Below are 16,067 nucleotides of genomic sequence, written 5' to 3'. Positions count from 1 at the left end.
ATGATGTGGATGTTACATGATGTGGATGTTAAATACATGGATGATGTGGATGTTACATGATGTGGATGTTAAATATATGGATGTTAAATGATGTAGATGTTAAATACATGGATGATGTAGATGTTAAATACATGGATGATGTGGATGTTAAATGATGTGGATGTTAAATACATGGATGATGTGGATGTTAAATGATGTGGATGTTAAATACATGGATGATGTGGATGTTACATGATGTGGATGTTAAATACATGGATGATGTGGATGTTACATGATGTGGATGTTAAATTCATGGATGATGTGGATGTTAAATGATGTGGATGTTAAATACATGAATGATGTGGATGTTAAATGATGTGGATGTTAAATACATGGATGATGTGGATGTTAAATGATGTGGATGTTAAATATATGGATGTTAAATGATGTAGATGTTAAATACATGGATGATGTAGATGTTAAATACATGGATGATGTGGATGTTAAATGATGTGGATGTTAAATACATGGATGATGTGGATGTTAAATGATGTGGATGTTAAATACATGGATGATGTGGATGTTACATGATGTGGATGTTAAATACATGGATGATGTGGATGTTACATGATGTGGATGTTAAATACATGGATGATGTGGATGTTACATGATGTGGATGTTAAATATATGGATGTTAAATGATGTAGATGTTAAATACATGGATGATGTAGATGTTAAATACATGGATGATGTGGATGTTAAATGATGTGGATGTTAAATACATGGATGATGTGGATGTTAAATGATGTGGATGTTAAATACATGGATGATGTGGATGTTACATGATGTGGATGTTAAATACATGGATGATGTGGATGTTACATGATGTGGATGTTAAATACATGGATGATGTGGATGTTAAATGATGTGGATGTTAAATACATGGATGATGTGGATGTTAAATGATGTGGATGTTAAATATATGGATGTTTAATGATGTAGATGTTAAATACATGGATGATGTAGATGTTAAATACATGGATGATGTGGATGTTAAATGATGTGGATGTTAAATACATGGATGATGTGGATGTTAAATGATGTGGATGTTAAATACATGGATGATGTGGATGTTACATGATGTGGATGTTAAATACATGGATGATGTGGATGTTACATGATGTGGATGTTAAATACATGGATGATGTGGATGTTACATGATGTGGATGTTAAATACATGGATGATGTGGATGTTACATGATGTGGATGTTAAATACATGGATGATGTGGATGTTACATGATGTGGATGTTAAATACATGGATGATGTGGATGTTACATGATGTGGATGTTAAATACATGGATGATGTGGATGTTACATTAAACGGTGTTAAGAATCTGTTTGACTTTACCATTGCAAACAGTACTGTACTATCCTGTGCCATGTGTTATTGATACCTGACCGAACCAAGAAAAAACAATTATAAAGATTTACCCATTTGTTGAGAATTAAAAATTCATGAGAATTTGATTAATATTTCTGGAGGAAACATTTATGCATCAGACAAAGATGTGTTAGTGTATAGTGATTTGTATCTACGATGCTATTAATAATATGCATGTATGGCAGTTGTACAATATACAACAGAAGCATGCAAAAATTGGGAAATAAATTGTATTCGGAAAACATGAGGACTATAACCTGCACCATGAAGGTGTGTTTGTGTACATACATAGTTAAATGCTGTTCAGTACATACTGTAGAGGGGGGGGGGGGTGCTAGCAAGCTACCCTGCCTAAACCGTAAAATGCATAAACTTGAGTAAAATGTTTATTTATACTGTAGGTGCTCTATATGAATCAACTAGTTATTATTATTGTTGTGTGACATATATGGTTATGATTGGATGCTTCCTTTCTGACTAACTGGGCTATCCAGGGAATCAAGATAACCACAGGGCTCACTTGGAGCCATAAAATATTTTCCTCTACCTACAATATGACATGTCTGCCACCATAAGCCATCATTGGCTTACTTACATTACAGTGTGTTTAGGAGTACAGTAATCTTCTTTCTGCTCTACAGTATGCATCAGCTTGTACATGGTTTTTGGCAGGTTTTCACAAAAGTATCAAAGTAACGACCAACTGATTAATTAATCAGAAAGTGATTCTCACAGTTTTGTTGCCCAGACACTAGTTTTCAGGTATCAGTATGAATTCCATGAAAAGATATAATTTGAAACATTAAAATGGATGACTTTCTTGAATATTATTTGCAATGAAAAGTTCAAATTTTTTGAATCTATCATCCCAGTAAAAAGTGCTTTAAAACTGGTACGTTTCCAAAAAGATTTGTTTTGTTGTTGTTTGTTTCCAATTAGTAATTGTTTCCATCAGAGGCGTAGGAGTCGTTACAGCCCCCCCAAATCAAATGAGGCTCCTACGCCTATGGTTTCCATATGAATTAAGTTGTGTGTATTGTTCTCTTTATTTCTCCATTCCAGAGGACAGTTACTATCGATTCCACCTCTGATGAGGATCAGGACAACTGGTCTACATCGGATGGGAGCTTTATCATGGAGCGTACCAACAGCATCTCTTCGGTCAACTCGGCTAGTAGGATGGAGGGAGGTGATGCCAGTGACATTGTCGATGGGGTGGGAGTGCTGAATGCACTCATTAAGGTCCGGGTTGGCACTGTAGATTTACAGGTATGTTTAAATCATGAGCTCTAAACTATAATCTCCCCCCCTCCTCCCCCGGCCCTAGAGGTTGGTTTGATTTACAAAGAAAATAAACCACGATGACAGGATACATGTATGACAATTAAATAGGTCCAGCTAACGTACTTGTCAGTTCTCAATAATATAAGTCATGGCATATTTAAATTTTTCTTAATTTTTTATATTTATAAAAGTGGCCTCTGTATAATCCGTCGCGGTAAGAATTAACCTCGCTGCTGGCTGCTTACCTGTCGCTTACATCGCTAAATACCAGAAAGTAACGATGAAAGCTGTGAAAATTCTCCTGAGATTTGTTTTAAGGACATGTGATAACATTTTTAGCTATTTAGCACTGAATTTGCAACATTAAGGTTTTGAAAATGAAACGAGAAACAAATTATGACAAAAGTTTGCAATTTGAAACCATAAACATGTGCAAGCATGGATTCGTTCAAACATGGTGGTGCAGTGTGAAGTTCCACGGCCTGTAGTCAGAATTATACAAGCTTGCAACATAACGTAAATAGAGAGCTATTTTATAAGTCTCTGGGCATAATTTTAACTGTGTTGCTCTCCTCTAGGCTGGGTGCCTGTTTTGTACAGATTACCATGCTGTGTTAGTGCTAGAATGTTAAAAAAGGGGGGAATTCCCCAATTCCCCTAATCAATTTTTTTTTTATTTTCAAAACCAACTTTTGTTTTATTTTGTTTGGGGGGGGGGAGAGGTGGATATTCATGACGTTAGTAGTTGCCCGTACTGAGATTTAGCGCACATATGGTACATACAGTGCAGTACACATGGTCGACCAATGCGACCAATACACACTGTGCAGTGCCGCACTAACAAAGCCAGTGTTTTCATTTTGGAAAGATTTGACCAATCGCATGGCTCCTTACAAATACAATATCCGGTTTGTTATTGGCAAGTTTTATGACTACAGTAATGGTGCACGTCGCTGGAAGTACCAGGAATTGTTGAGGGAAATTGCCCCCCCCCCCAAGAGAAAATTATTTTGCGGGACTAAATTGCGAGAATCCCGCAATGGCGCATCCTAATGTGAACATTATGTATGAACTAGTGGATCTTAAGCTGCTAAAAGTTCTTACATGTACCTGTACGTACGGTAACATATGCACAATCACTGTACATTTCAGTATCAAAGTCATAAATATAAAGTCTGCCTTTCCTTAAATTTCCATTTTCTATTCTTAACCTAAGTACTGTATAAATGTGACTATGAAGGAATTTTAGATAAGACACTGAACAGGATTTTATTTTACCAGCCGGGTTGAATTTCCTCCTTTTTGTCTAATTTTTTTTTGTCGAATTTATTTTTTTGGTCTAATTTTTTTGTTTTTTTTTGTGTAATTTTTTTGGTCTTTTTTTTCCGCGTGTCCTCAATAAACAGGCATCAAATTTGTTTAAAGGCTGCTGGTGATATTACTTGCCACTTTTAAGCACTAGCTGACCTTGTGCAAAGCCAATTAGAAACCTTACCATTTAGCCTCGCTTATTGTCCATGTGTTTTTGTCTATTTCCCTATTTATTCCAATAATATTGTACATAAAACCTTCAACTTTGATCTAGCTGCATCAGTTGTGTACATACTGTGTTAGCTCTGACTGGACAAAAAGCTGAAAATCGAGTGTTTACATCTAGGAGATAATGTATGTATGGACCAATAGTACCATCATGAATGATATATTCTAAGTTGTGTTTTAAAATTTAGAATTGATTTGTTGTAATTGATTACCGTACCAATCAGCAAAATGACACATTAGTGTGAGTTGAAACCTCAATAAAGGAGAGGGGGAGAGGGGGAGAGGGGGGTTTGCAGAGGTTATATGGTTGGACAGATAGATTGTGCTTATTATGGAAGGGCTTCAAAGAAATACTATCTACGAGAATGAACCCAGGTAGCAACATACAGTACATGTACAGTATGTACATACATCATGTGGGGATTCCAACCAGTGTTAATATAGAGCAAATTCCCCAGCTTTTAACTTGTATAGCTTTTAACATGTATACGTAGGCTAATTCTTGGTGAGAGAAAGATGGGGGCGGGGGGTTGGAACGGGGCAGTGTTAGGGGATAGGGTCATTTCATTGGGTTTCACTTAGACAATTGTTTTAATTGTGACAACTTTACCAAGTATATATAAAGTTCTTGTCAGGTATCGCTAAATTTATGGCTATGATTGCTCTGTAATAGTTTTAAGGTTCCTTTTCATGGTTAATATGAAAGCTTCAATTGATCTGCTCCATAAGATGTTTGCAAGATGTCAATTTCAGATTTGCATGCAAATCATTCATGAAGTTAACAAATTTAATCCTGTCAAAACAGTTTAATTATCTGATGGAACCAATTAGTCTATGGTGATATTTGCAATTGTTGGAATTTGTCTGTTGCAGATCTATGGTAGGGTTGTTACATTGTTGCATTTATCATATGTATGCTCTGAAGAGAATGGTTTTTAAGTTCTTTTCTCAGGCATTTATGATCTTTTTGGAGGTAAACCAGAACAGTCTGTAGGGAATTGTAGAGCTGATTGAGATTTCACTGATGCTGTGGTTCTTTAACTTTTGCCAGTAACACTTCCAGTCACAGTTTAAATATTTAGTGCTTTGAACCAGGCTGATGTTGATTAATATCCAGTGTTAGCCATGATTGAAGTACACTAATTAAGTGCTTTCTGATTACAATAATGTTTTAAGTTATATACATCACTGCGTGCCTGCTGCCTCACAAACCAGCTGTCATACCCCGGCATTTCGCACGAACTGTTAACGGTGTAATACGTATTTCCATGGTGTACACATCTTGAAACCTTTTAATCTGTTATAAAATCACTGTTCATTGAACGTATTGTAATTGTGTAGAAATTTTTCAGTACATCTATATACTGATCAGAGAATTGTTAGGAGCAGAAATGCAACCATCCTCTTTACTGAAGTGTAGAGAACAATCACTCCCTACCCCTCCCCTTGCCCCCCTCACGCCCACCCTCCTGCCCCCTCCGTCATATTGCTGTACATGGAGGTAGGGCAGATACTTGATGTTCCAATTGAGTAAGAAGTTTGTTTCCAATAAGTATATATACAGTATAAACTTTAATAGCAAACTTGATGCAAATGGTGAACAACATTGCTTTAAATAAAGTTCATTCAGTATTGACCTCAAATTGACCTCTAATATGCTAAAAGTCAAAAGATGGACACTCATGCTGCAACATCAACAAGAATTATTTGCTACCAGGCAGCCTCAAAGAAATCTCTACCCACCCCCCCCCCCTTCCATTGAGACATTAATTGAATTAACACAAGTTCCTGTCTGTATGTAATGTATGTCTGTGTGTAATTTGGAGATTCAGAACGACACCAACAGTTCTTTTCAAATAACTCTCCTAAAATTTGGGAATAATTTCCTGTTGATCTTTAGTGCCTCCTACTGTACTGTAGATGCAAACTGGTGAACCTACGGTGACCTCTTCTTCTTGTTTCGTATTTTTCTTTTACCGATGTGAGATTACTTTCTTCTATTTGACAAGGGAGTGCCCTAATTTGATCCTTCCTTCTTAATTGACCATAGTGTGCACCACTTAAACAAAAAATCCTGTTTTAATTTATATTACTATTACTGTACGTATCACAAAGAAATGAATTGAAAGCTCTAGGAAGTTTGACAATCTTGAACTCAATTCACAAATATTTAAGAACCTGCGAGAAACATTAACCATTTTGGAATTGATTTCAAATATTTAAGAACCTGTGAGAAACATTAACCATTTGGAATTGATTTCAATTATTTTACAAATTGTGAAACGGTTAGTATATAGATATTTTTCTTCAAATTGATGATATTTATTTGATATCAAATGTTTAATTCATAAGGATTTCCTTCTACTCCACTGTTTACTAATTTCGTGCCTCCTGTGTAGTACTTCTTAATGCCCCACACACCTTGACAAATATTCATTAACCACTTTCATATTTGTATTCCTTCTGGACCTTGACTTAAACTCTACATACAATAAACCTTAACTTTAATATTTACCATCCTTGTTTAACAAACCTTCACCATACTGCTAGTCATACAACATACCATTATCCAATTATTTCCAACCAAACCCAAAAGAAAAGAAAGGCGGTGAAAAAAAAAGCAAAAAAAACAAGACCTAAAGACTAATAATTTTGCCAATGTGAGTCCCACCCATTGATTTATTAGTTTTGTATTGAGTCATATATGCAGAGCTCTTAGTCACAATACATGTTATAGTGTAAACACTAGTACCAGTGATAAACAAAGCACACACACTACTGGTACTATCTATATGTAACTCAGTTTTTATATGATACAGCAGCTGTGTGCAGGGATTTTTGAATTTCAATAGCTCTTATAATTCACGTGTACAGCTGTAGATAGAACTAGATCGGGCTGTGCAGTACTGTACATGTACATATATGTCAGCAGTATCGCCAACGTAACACAGTGAAGATATGAAGACGATTTTAATATCTGTCCAAGTCCAAGAAAAAGTTTGGGATTTTTGAGATCTTCTGAGAATAACACGTGGAAGGATTTATTATGCAAATTAAAATATTGCTGAATGGATGCTACTATGAGGTAAGACTTCAGTTTATGGGAGAAGGGGGAGAGAGGGAGGGGGTGGGGGAAGATGTGTGTGAGAGAGTTCAAATGTAGGCCTACATATGCGTATAAATTGTAAATTGCCAGGGGTTGTTATAGGCCGCAGGTGAAATTTATGCAGTTATATTATGACTATTGCTAGCAAAAATATAAAGATCTCTGCCAATTATTTCCTACATGTGCATGCATTAATTTTAAGTAAATATTGTAGAAACTGTATTGAAAAGCTGAAGACTTGGTTAACTTGCATAGTGTCATTTTGGCATGTTTTATTTTGGTGGATTTAGAAGTGTGTGGGGGGATGGGGGTGGGGTAACAAGAGGGAATAACAGCATGTGGCAATCTTAACTATAGGAATAGTGAAAACATAATTTCATCATGTGAAGTGGGTTGCACCAATTCGAATTGTGGGTTTCCGGCTCAGCTAAAAAGTGCTTTGGGATACAGCACTTGAGATACTGTTCATAATTATTTTCATTAATGTTCTTACAAGGTGGCAGTACCCACTAGATAAGCTTGCAAAGAGAAACACATAAGGTGCCTGTATATATTAAGCAAGTATAACCTACATTGCTGTATGCAGACCTACATGTGGCATTGTTGAATGAAATTTGCCGAATTCTTTTATAGTCAGTAAATTTGTACACCATTACATTTATAGAGTGAAAATACCACTGGGTGTTGTTATTTCATGACTGATCACATTGAAATCTGGATATGAAATTCAAGACATACACTTGGCAGATGTAAAAAGTATATACTGTTGTTCAAGATGTTAGACTCTGAGGCCAAGGATCAAGATACTATAAATAAGTACTGCAAAATATTTTCCTTTGATTGCTTAAAAAAACTGTTAAGTTTGACTGGTGTTGACATATTGGTGTCTCTGTTACAGTCATATTTTGATAACATCACGGGAATGAATCACATCAAAATATCACTCCCCCTCCCTCCCCCCAACTAAGCCAGAACAGAAATTGTCCTTTGGATAATTTAGTTTTGGGAAATATGACCTTCAAGTTCACATCCTGAGTGTGCGAAGGGAATCAGGAACTTGTTTACTCCTCGGCTTAGATGTTTTGTTCAGGTCATTTTGAGAATAGTAGGTGTATCAGCATGGAATTAGAAATGATGGTGCATACAAATCAATTAAGTAGTTGTAGGACTAGGTATGACCCCTTTAGACTCACCTCCGGCCCCTCACCCCCTATCCCGATATGTGTTGTAGCTCTAGGTCTTGAGGGCAATAAAGAGATCTTGGGTCAGGTGATCACCGAGAACATTGACAGACATTCTTGATCACACTTGTAGAAAGTGATCAATCACGATTGCGAGGGGAGGGGTAGGGAAGGGGTGGGGTGCTGGCAGGCAAGACTGAGTACGCTAGCGTTCACATTATGAAGTTTAATCACCCTTGCGGTGTATGTACAATACCAAATCCTCAATTAATCAAGGCTTACGTCATATCTTGGGAGTTGGAATCAGTACTACATACATGTATATGTAGGCTTATTTTTCATATATCGCAGCTTTTTCAAGAATGTTGCTTAATGGCAAAGTTCGTGCACGATAAACCTCCATATCTGTCACTGACAAAGTTAGTGTATATTTGATAAATCCCCTTAGCTGTGACTAACAATGTTAGTGCATGATAACCACCCCTCCCCAGCTGTGACTGACCAAGTTAGTGTGCATGATAACCCCCCTTAGCAAAAGCTGTGACAGTATTGTTGCAGGAAAAATTATTTCCAACTTTAAGCATCATAGAGTATTATAGTTTATAATCATGTAGGGCCTGCATCTCGCTATATAATTTCTTTCTTTGTTGCTCAAGAGCTACAGAGTGCTTAAGAACTAAAGTGTGAGCAATATTGAGCTTTATTTTTTATAAAGTATTGATTTATTTTTGTTATTTTTTGTCATTGCTGGACATTCAACCTGAAATTTCAAGGCCAGTCAATAGTTCAGTCAGATATTGATATATGAAACAGTTATGAATTATTTTCATGGATATTAAACCTTTTGAAATATCCAACGGTACAAAAAGGCATTCAGGTCTTACCGTACTAGTTCTTTTCGTCCAATGAACATTGGCACTGATAGGCCTAAACTTGTATTAAAGTACTGTGGAATAAGTAGTTTTATATTGTGGGCTGATTCTATGTTTGTACAACATACATTGAACTATGATATGATTCTATAGTACTGGTCTGTAGGAAGTCTATAGTATGGTTGGTTTAGTTTAGTTTAGTAGAAAAAAGGATCAGGAGGGACACTTAAGTCCCCATCAAGGACCCTATAAAGAGAGGGAAAAAAACTGAAGACACAAACACTCAGACCCGATTACAATGCTTAAAGTGCTTGTCCAAAGCATTCTTAAACCCATTGACACTACTTGCAAGTACAACTTTCTCAGGCAAACTATTCCACTCATTCACAACCCTATTAGAAAAAAAGTTATGCCGAATATTAATCCTACTATGCGACTTTTGAAGTTTAAGACAATGACCTCTAGTACAACTACTGTTTGCAAACATGAAAAAGTCGGTAAAGGATAAATTGTCGAAACCATACACAATCTTGAAAACCTGGATCAAGTCCCCACGTAACCTCCTAAGCTCCAGTGTGGTGAGATTCAACAGTTGTAACCGCCTATAATAAGGAACCCTCTTTAAGGAACTAATCATCCTAGTAGCCCTCCTCTGGACCCTTTCAAGTACTTCCTTATCCTTAGCAAAATAAGGGTTCCAAGCCTGCACAGCATACTCCAGATGAGGCCTAACCAACTGCTTATAAAGCCTAACTACGATGTCCTCTTTCAGAAAACTGAAGTTCCTCTTGATCATACCTAAAACCCTATTACCTCTTTTAGCAGCTTCAAGACAATGTTTGGAAGGTTGCAGAGACGAGTCAATGTAGATACCTAGGTCTCTTTCAACAGAGACCTCCTGTAACTCCACACCATTTAGATTGTAGGTAAACTTTTGGTTACTACTACCAATGTGCATTACCTTACATTTATCAATATTAAAAAGCATTTGCCACCCCTGAGACCAGGAAAAAATCTTATCTAAATCCGCTTGAAATTTCTCAGAATCGCTTTTGGAAGAGACCTCAGAATACAATTTGGTGTCATCAGCAAACTTCTTAGCTGTACACAAAATATCTCCGTCGATGTCATTTATATAGGCAACAAACAACAGGGGACCTAATACAGACCCTTGTGGAACCCCACTAGTAACGTTCTGCCAAGAAGAAGCACAGCCATTAATTACCACCCTCTGTTCCCTGTTACCAAGCCAATTCCCGATCCAAGACAGTAAATTCCCTATGACACCCATGCTCTTCAGCCTAAGTAAAAGACGCTGGTGGGGAACTTTATCAAAGGCCTTCTGGAAATCCAGGAACACAACATCTACAGACCTCTGCCTATTTAGTGAGCTTGTTACATCTTCCATAAACTCAAGGATATTAGTGAGACAAGACCTTTTTTGACAAAAGCCATGCTGAGACTCTCTGATCAAAGACTGACTGCTGAAGTGACAGACCAAAGACTTTTTAACAATAGACTCCATGACCTTACAAACTACACTAGTGAGACTAACGGGCCTATAATTACAGGGCTTAGTCTTATCACCCTTCTTGAAAATTGGGGTAATATTAGCACATCTCCAGTCCCTGGGAACATAACCTTCATCCATAAATTTACTAAAAATCAACGAGAGTGGAACGCAGAAATAGTGTGCAAAAGTCTTCAACAAATACGGATGGATTGCATCCGGTCCAGAAGCTTTAGAAACATTTAGACGAAGCAGCTCCTTTAAGACAACGTCATCCGAAAATAAGACCGTATCCAGTTTAGGCCTATCACTGCCCCCCTGAAAATCTGGAATACTACTCGTATCTTCCCTTGTGAAAACCGACACAAAATAGTCGTTCAAAAGATCTGCAAGATCCTGACTATCAGTAACTAACTTATCAGCCTGTGGTGCCCTAAGGGAAACAATTGCATCTTTAACTTTCTGCTTAGACCTGACATAAGAAAAGAAGGCCTTTGGTTTATCCTTAATTTTTAGGGCGATGCTTTTTTCGAAATTCAATTTTGCATCAGAGACTAAGCATTCTACTTTCAGCTGATGAATTTTAAACTTGGCCAAAACAGATTTAGATTTAGTCCTCCTAAACAACTTCCACATTCTACGTTTTTGCCTAATTGCACATCTAACTTTCTTATTCATCCAGTGAGGCATACTGCTTTTACGACGACGATTCTTCCACGGAACATGATTTTCCATAATGACCTTTAATTTATCAGCAAAACAAATCCAAGACTGAGAAGCACTCATATCACTAAACAAATTAATCCAATCTGTACCCTTTAGTAAAGTTTCAATTGCCTCTGTATCTGATCTCGAAAAATCAGGTACTTTTTCCTTGCTAATAGAACTTACGACCTTACAAACAACATCAAAAGCTAGTATATCATGATCACTAGTTCCTAGTTTTCCTAGACCGGTCAAATCAACAACATTGCTTGGATTAGAACTCAAAACAAGATCCAGGATGTTATCCCCCCTAGTAGGGAAAGTAACATGTTGATGTAAAAAGCAATCTTGCACAACATCTAGAAAATTACTACCTTTCCTACTACTAGAACCATCTATCCAATTAATGTCAGGAAAATTAAAGTCGCCCATTATAACAACATCACCTTTAGCAGCCTTTCTAATTGAATCAAACAGCACGACATCATTATCATCGCTGCTGTTAGGAGAGCGGTAAACAACACCTACAGTGATAACGTCCCTGGACCTCTTGGAGTTGTTTGTGGACAACTCGCACCAGACAGAATTAACAAAAGACCCTTGCAACTGAGATTTCTCAACACTTACAATGTCATCCCTAACATACAGTAAAACTCCCCCACCAACCCCATTATGAGTATCCCTTCTGTCCTGACGATACACAACATACCCCGGGTGAGAAACCTCAGCACTATCAATGTCCTCCCTTAACCAAGACTCGGTGATACCAAACACATCCGGTTTCAGATCCTCGAGAAGCACAGTAAATTCAGCAAAATTTTTACGAATACTTCTAGCATTGGTAAAGACAATCTTCAGCCTATCCCTGAAACTATGTACCTTAGCATGCCTCCTAAAGTTAGAACTATGACTATCACTTATTTTGCTCTCAAAACGCCTATAATCGCCTCCACTAGGAACATAATCCTTATCCAAACTAATTCCTGACTTCATCGCCCCCCAATTTAGTTTAAACATAGCTGTTCAACAGAGTAATTCACCATCCTACCAAACAACGAGGCCCCAGTATTAGCTAAGTGCAAACCATCCCTGGCGAACAGATCCCTTCTACCCTGGAAAGATGACCACATGTCAACAAATGTGAAGCCGAAGTCGGCACACAAACTATACAATAAACCATTCAAAGTTACAATCTTTTCTGACAGAACCTTGTTGTCAAATCTTGGCAACAAACTACATATGACAACTTTAGCCCGAGTTGATGCTAGTCGACACATCAATTCGTGGTACCTAGACTGAATAATGTTTTGCGACTCCTTCTGCACATTGTTAGTGCCTACCTGGACTACAACCACCTCCTCATCTGACACGATTTTGTTTACCCTTTTACTGACATCCTGGATTTTAGCACCTGGCAAACATACCCTGACCCTTTTTGCTTTATCCGCCCTGCAGAACTGTCGGTCTACATACCGTACTAATGAATCCCCACACAATACCATTCTTCCTTTCGACTTCTCCTGTCCCCACTTACCGCTGTTTACAACCACACTACCATCTCCTATCACATCACAATCACCACGCACTTCGTCCACTACTAGCCACTCACTATTTCCCTCCTGGGAGACTTCATTCCCATCATCAACATCACGCAACTCCTCCACAGGTAACACGTCAAAACCATTACAACCATTACATTTGAATGCAAGATTGTGTATATTGTATGTTCCTTTCATGCCATTCTATTGAACTTATATTAATCCTTAAATATACCTTTTTTGGTATGATTTTAGGGGAAGCTGGGATGTGATTTTTGTTCAAGTTTTAGTGGGAACAACTTTAATTTGGAAGTTAGTCAAAGTGGGGGAGATTCTTTTTACGTGATGTGAATATAATTTATGGGTTTATATTATGCAGAGAGAAAATTTATAGTTTGTTTGAAACAAACATTGAATGGGTTCCTTCTTTAGGTCATTTGTAGTTAATAACAGATGTGTTAGTTTCCCTTCCATAGTTATTTTTGTGTTTATAAATAGAAGAACTGGATTGTAAAATGTTTTGTAGGAACCAGGTTTTTACAAAAGGTGCCAATGTAGTGGATATACATACTGTTCCAAGATTGTGGTTCCTAGATTGTGGTGTACTAGCAGTCCTGAGATACATGATCGCAATGCTGTTGGTAGTCACATGTTTGTACTGTTGCTATTTTTTGCTTGAGTCCCTGCACAGAGTTAACTGCCTCTAGCTTGTGGGACCTACTGTAATGCTTGACTTGCTCCTATACTTAGCTTGTAGGGTATGCAGATTGTCACTGATCTTTCATAGCTGATGACCTATAGATGCATGCATACATGGTATTGGCCTTAGCTTGTGATAAAATTTACCAGGTAGCTGATTTGTTGCACCAGCCATTTTCACAATTTGCTTCCTCAAAATTACAATACAGTATGTACTACTTTTTAAGAAAAAGTCGCCCAGGAAAGAACCTGGGCATGAAAACCAAACTACAGAACGACTGATCCGCTCTCAACCCAAGTTCCCCTTGAATCGGGACTGTGACTGTGTGATCATCGTCGGGTGTGCATCACCATTCCCCTCGAAAGGGAACAGATACTACACATGATCTTAGCCAAAAGGCTGAGAAGGCCGACAATACAGTATGTACTATCCCATGCATTGGACCTCTTCAGGACTTACTAAGCCCTAAGATGTGTTTTGTACTACAGCTGTGCACATTGGAATAGTCCTAAATACCTTAAATTGTTCTCTGAATAAAGTCTTGTTTCGCTCCAGTGGTTTTATACACTTTTAACTGGCCAGCATCCTAAATGTGTCAGGGCTAGCCAGGTCAAAGATGCATTGTCTGTTAAAGGTATGAGGGTGATTCACTATTGTGGATGGGTTTTGGGAACCAGGATGAGAGAACAATGGGGCTGTACAGGGGGGTTTAAATCCACAAGCAGGCTTAAAAGATGTTTGATTTTATACCAGAAGGTATTGACATGTCCCATACATGTCTGTATGTCATCTATGCAGGGTGTGCAAGGGGGTCTAAATTCCTTGTGGTTAAAAGACACAATGGGAAACAATCAATATATATACCTGTTGGTGTTTGACTTTTGTACAGAGATTTATGATGTTATCCATACAGTATATTAAAGCATGGGAAAGGTAAGAATTGGACTTGATGATGATGGCAAAATGTGCAGTGGTTGCACCTATTATCATAAACATGAATAAAAGTTTATCCATATGACATGTATGTATTAAATTTCTTGAAATTTTCTTAAATATGGAAATAGCTTCTAGGCTATAATGTAGTGACCAAAAATGTCTAATAAAATTACCTTTAACAGGGCCTCGGGGGGGGGGGGGGGGGAGGGGGGGAGAGATCAGCTTTATGCTAACCGAGTTTACCCTTTAATGTTAAATAAATAAATTACAATATTTAAGAGCATGCTCAAGCACCAATAGTGGGGATTGATAAAGTATGACACAATACCATACAAAGATTGGAACTCTGCCTCACAAAAATGGGTCAAAATAAAATTCTTCTCCTTATTGTTTCCCTTTCCCAAATTGCCTGTAGGACTGAAAGGAAATATAATTGTAATTCTATGTTAATTACCACTGTTCACCGGAACCACAAGATTTCTAGTATAGTTACTAATTTTCAAATATTCCACCTTAGAAACTAACTATAGATTACTAATTTTCAAATATTCCACCTTAGAAACTAACTATAGATAATTCATCAACTGATGACATCATCACCACCACATGATTCATGAACAAAGACTTTATGAAGTGTAAATTGGATCAAAGTCCATATCGCCACCCTCTGTTTTATTGTATTGTTGTAAACCATCAACTTTTGAGAAAGTAGTTCATTAAATATCTTTATTTCCTGACAGTCATGTCTGAGAAATGGGATGCATCTTGTGTTAATACTGTACAGGATTCCTTGATGCTGAGGTCATTCAAAGAAATAATAACGAGAAGAAATTAAGTAAGTCTGGGGGGCTTTTAATTAAAAGTAAAAAGTGGAAAATGTGGAGTTGTAAACGCACATGTTGAAAGTATTATTACCATGCAATTGAGTGTTTCTAAATTTATATATATTGTTGAAAATTAAGTCAAACTTGTGCATTATAGTTTTTGTTTGATGATTGTCATTGTTCAACAAGATTAGATATACAAGTCCTAACCAATTGTTCACAATTTTCTTAATAACCTCAACTGAATATAGACAACAATCTGCTATATTTCCACACATATGGTTAATTCAGGTTACTATCAAATGTAATAAATGTACAGTATGTACGCACTGTCACTTTAAGTCACTCACAGAAACAAATTAATTTTTAATATAATAAACATGCACACAAAAAAAGTGTTCACCTTCTGAGTGCATCAGAGTGGATATTATATTAAGTCATTAATTAGGG

The 16,067-nt window shown here is 37.1% G+C and overlaps 1 protein-coding gene across 10 annotated transcripts in view; it reads left to right on the top strand.

Annotated features, from left to right (window-relative positions):
* The window catches only part of LOC139967299 (uncharacterized), a 142,296-nt gene that overhangs the window by 47,473 nt on the left and 78,756 nt on the right, over nt 1–16,067 (top strand). For 9 of the 10 annotated variants that reach the window (XR_011792969.1, XM_071971594.1, XM_071971288.1 and 6 more), the window contains one exon: nt 2,485–2,691. Coding sequence is in view for 9 of the 10 variants with exons in the window: in XM_071971288.1 (XP_071827389.1) it covers nt 2,485–2,691 (207 nt within the window). In the remaining variant the exon portion in view is untranslated. Of the gene's footprint in view, nt 1–2,484; nt 2,692–7,030; nt 7,331–16,067 lie in introns of those variants that run through there. The other variant, XM_071971668.1, reaches the window with a different exon arrangement.

This window comes from Apostichopus japonicus, chromosome 1 (genome assembly GCF_037975245.1).
Source record: "Apostichopus japonicus isolate 1M-3 chromosome 1, ASM3797524v1, whole genome shotgun sequence".
Classification (NCBI taxonomy): domain Eukaryota; kingdom Metazoa; phylum Echinodermata; class Holothuroidea; order Aspidochirotida; family Stichopodidae; genus Apostichopus; species Apostichopus japonicus.
Note: the sequence above shows the minus strand (reverse complement) of the source record. Positions and strands in the feature narration are given on the sequence as shown.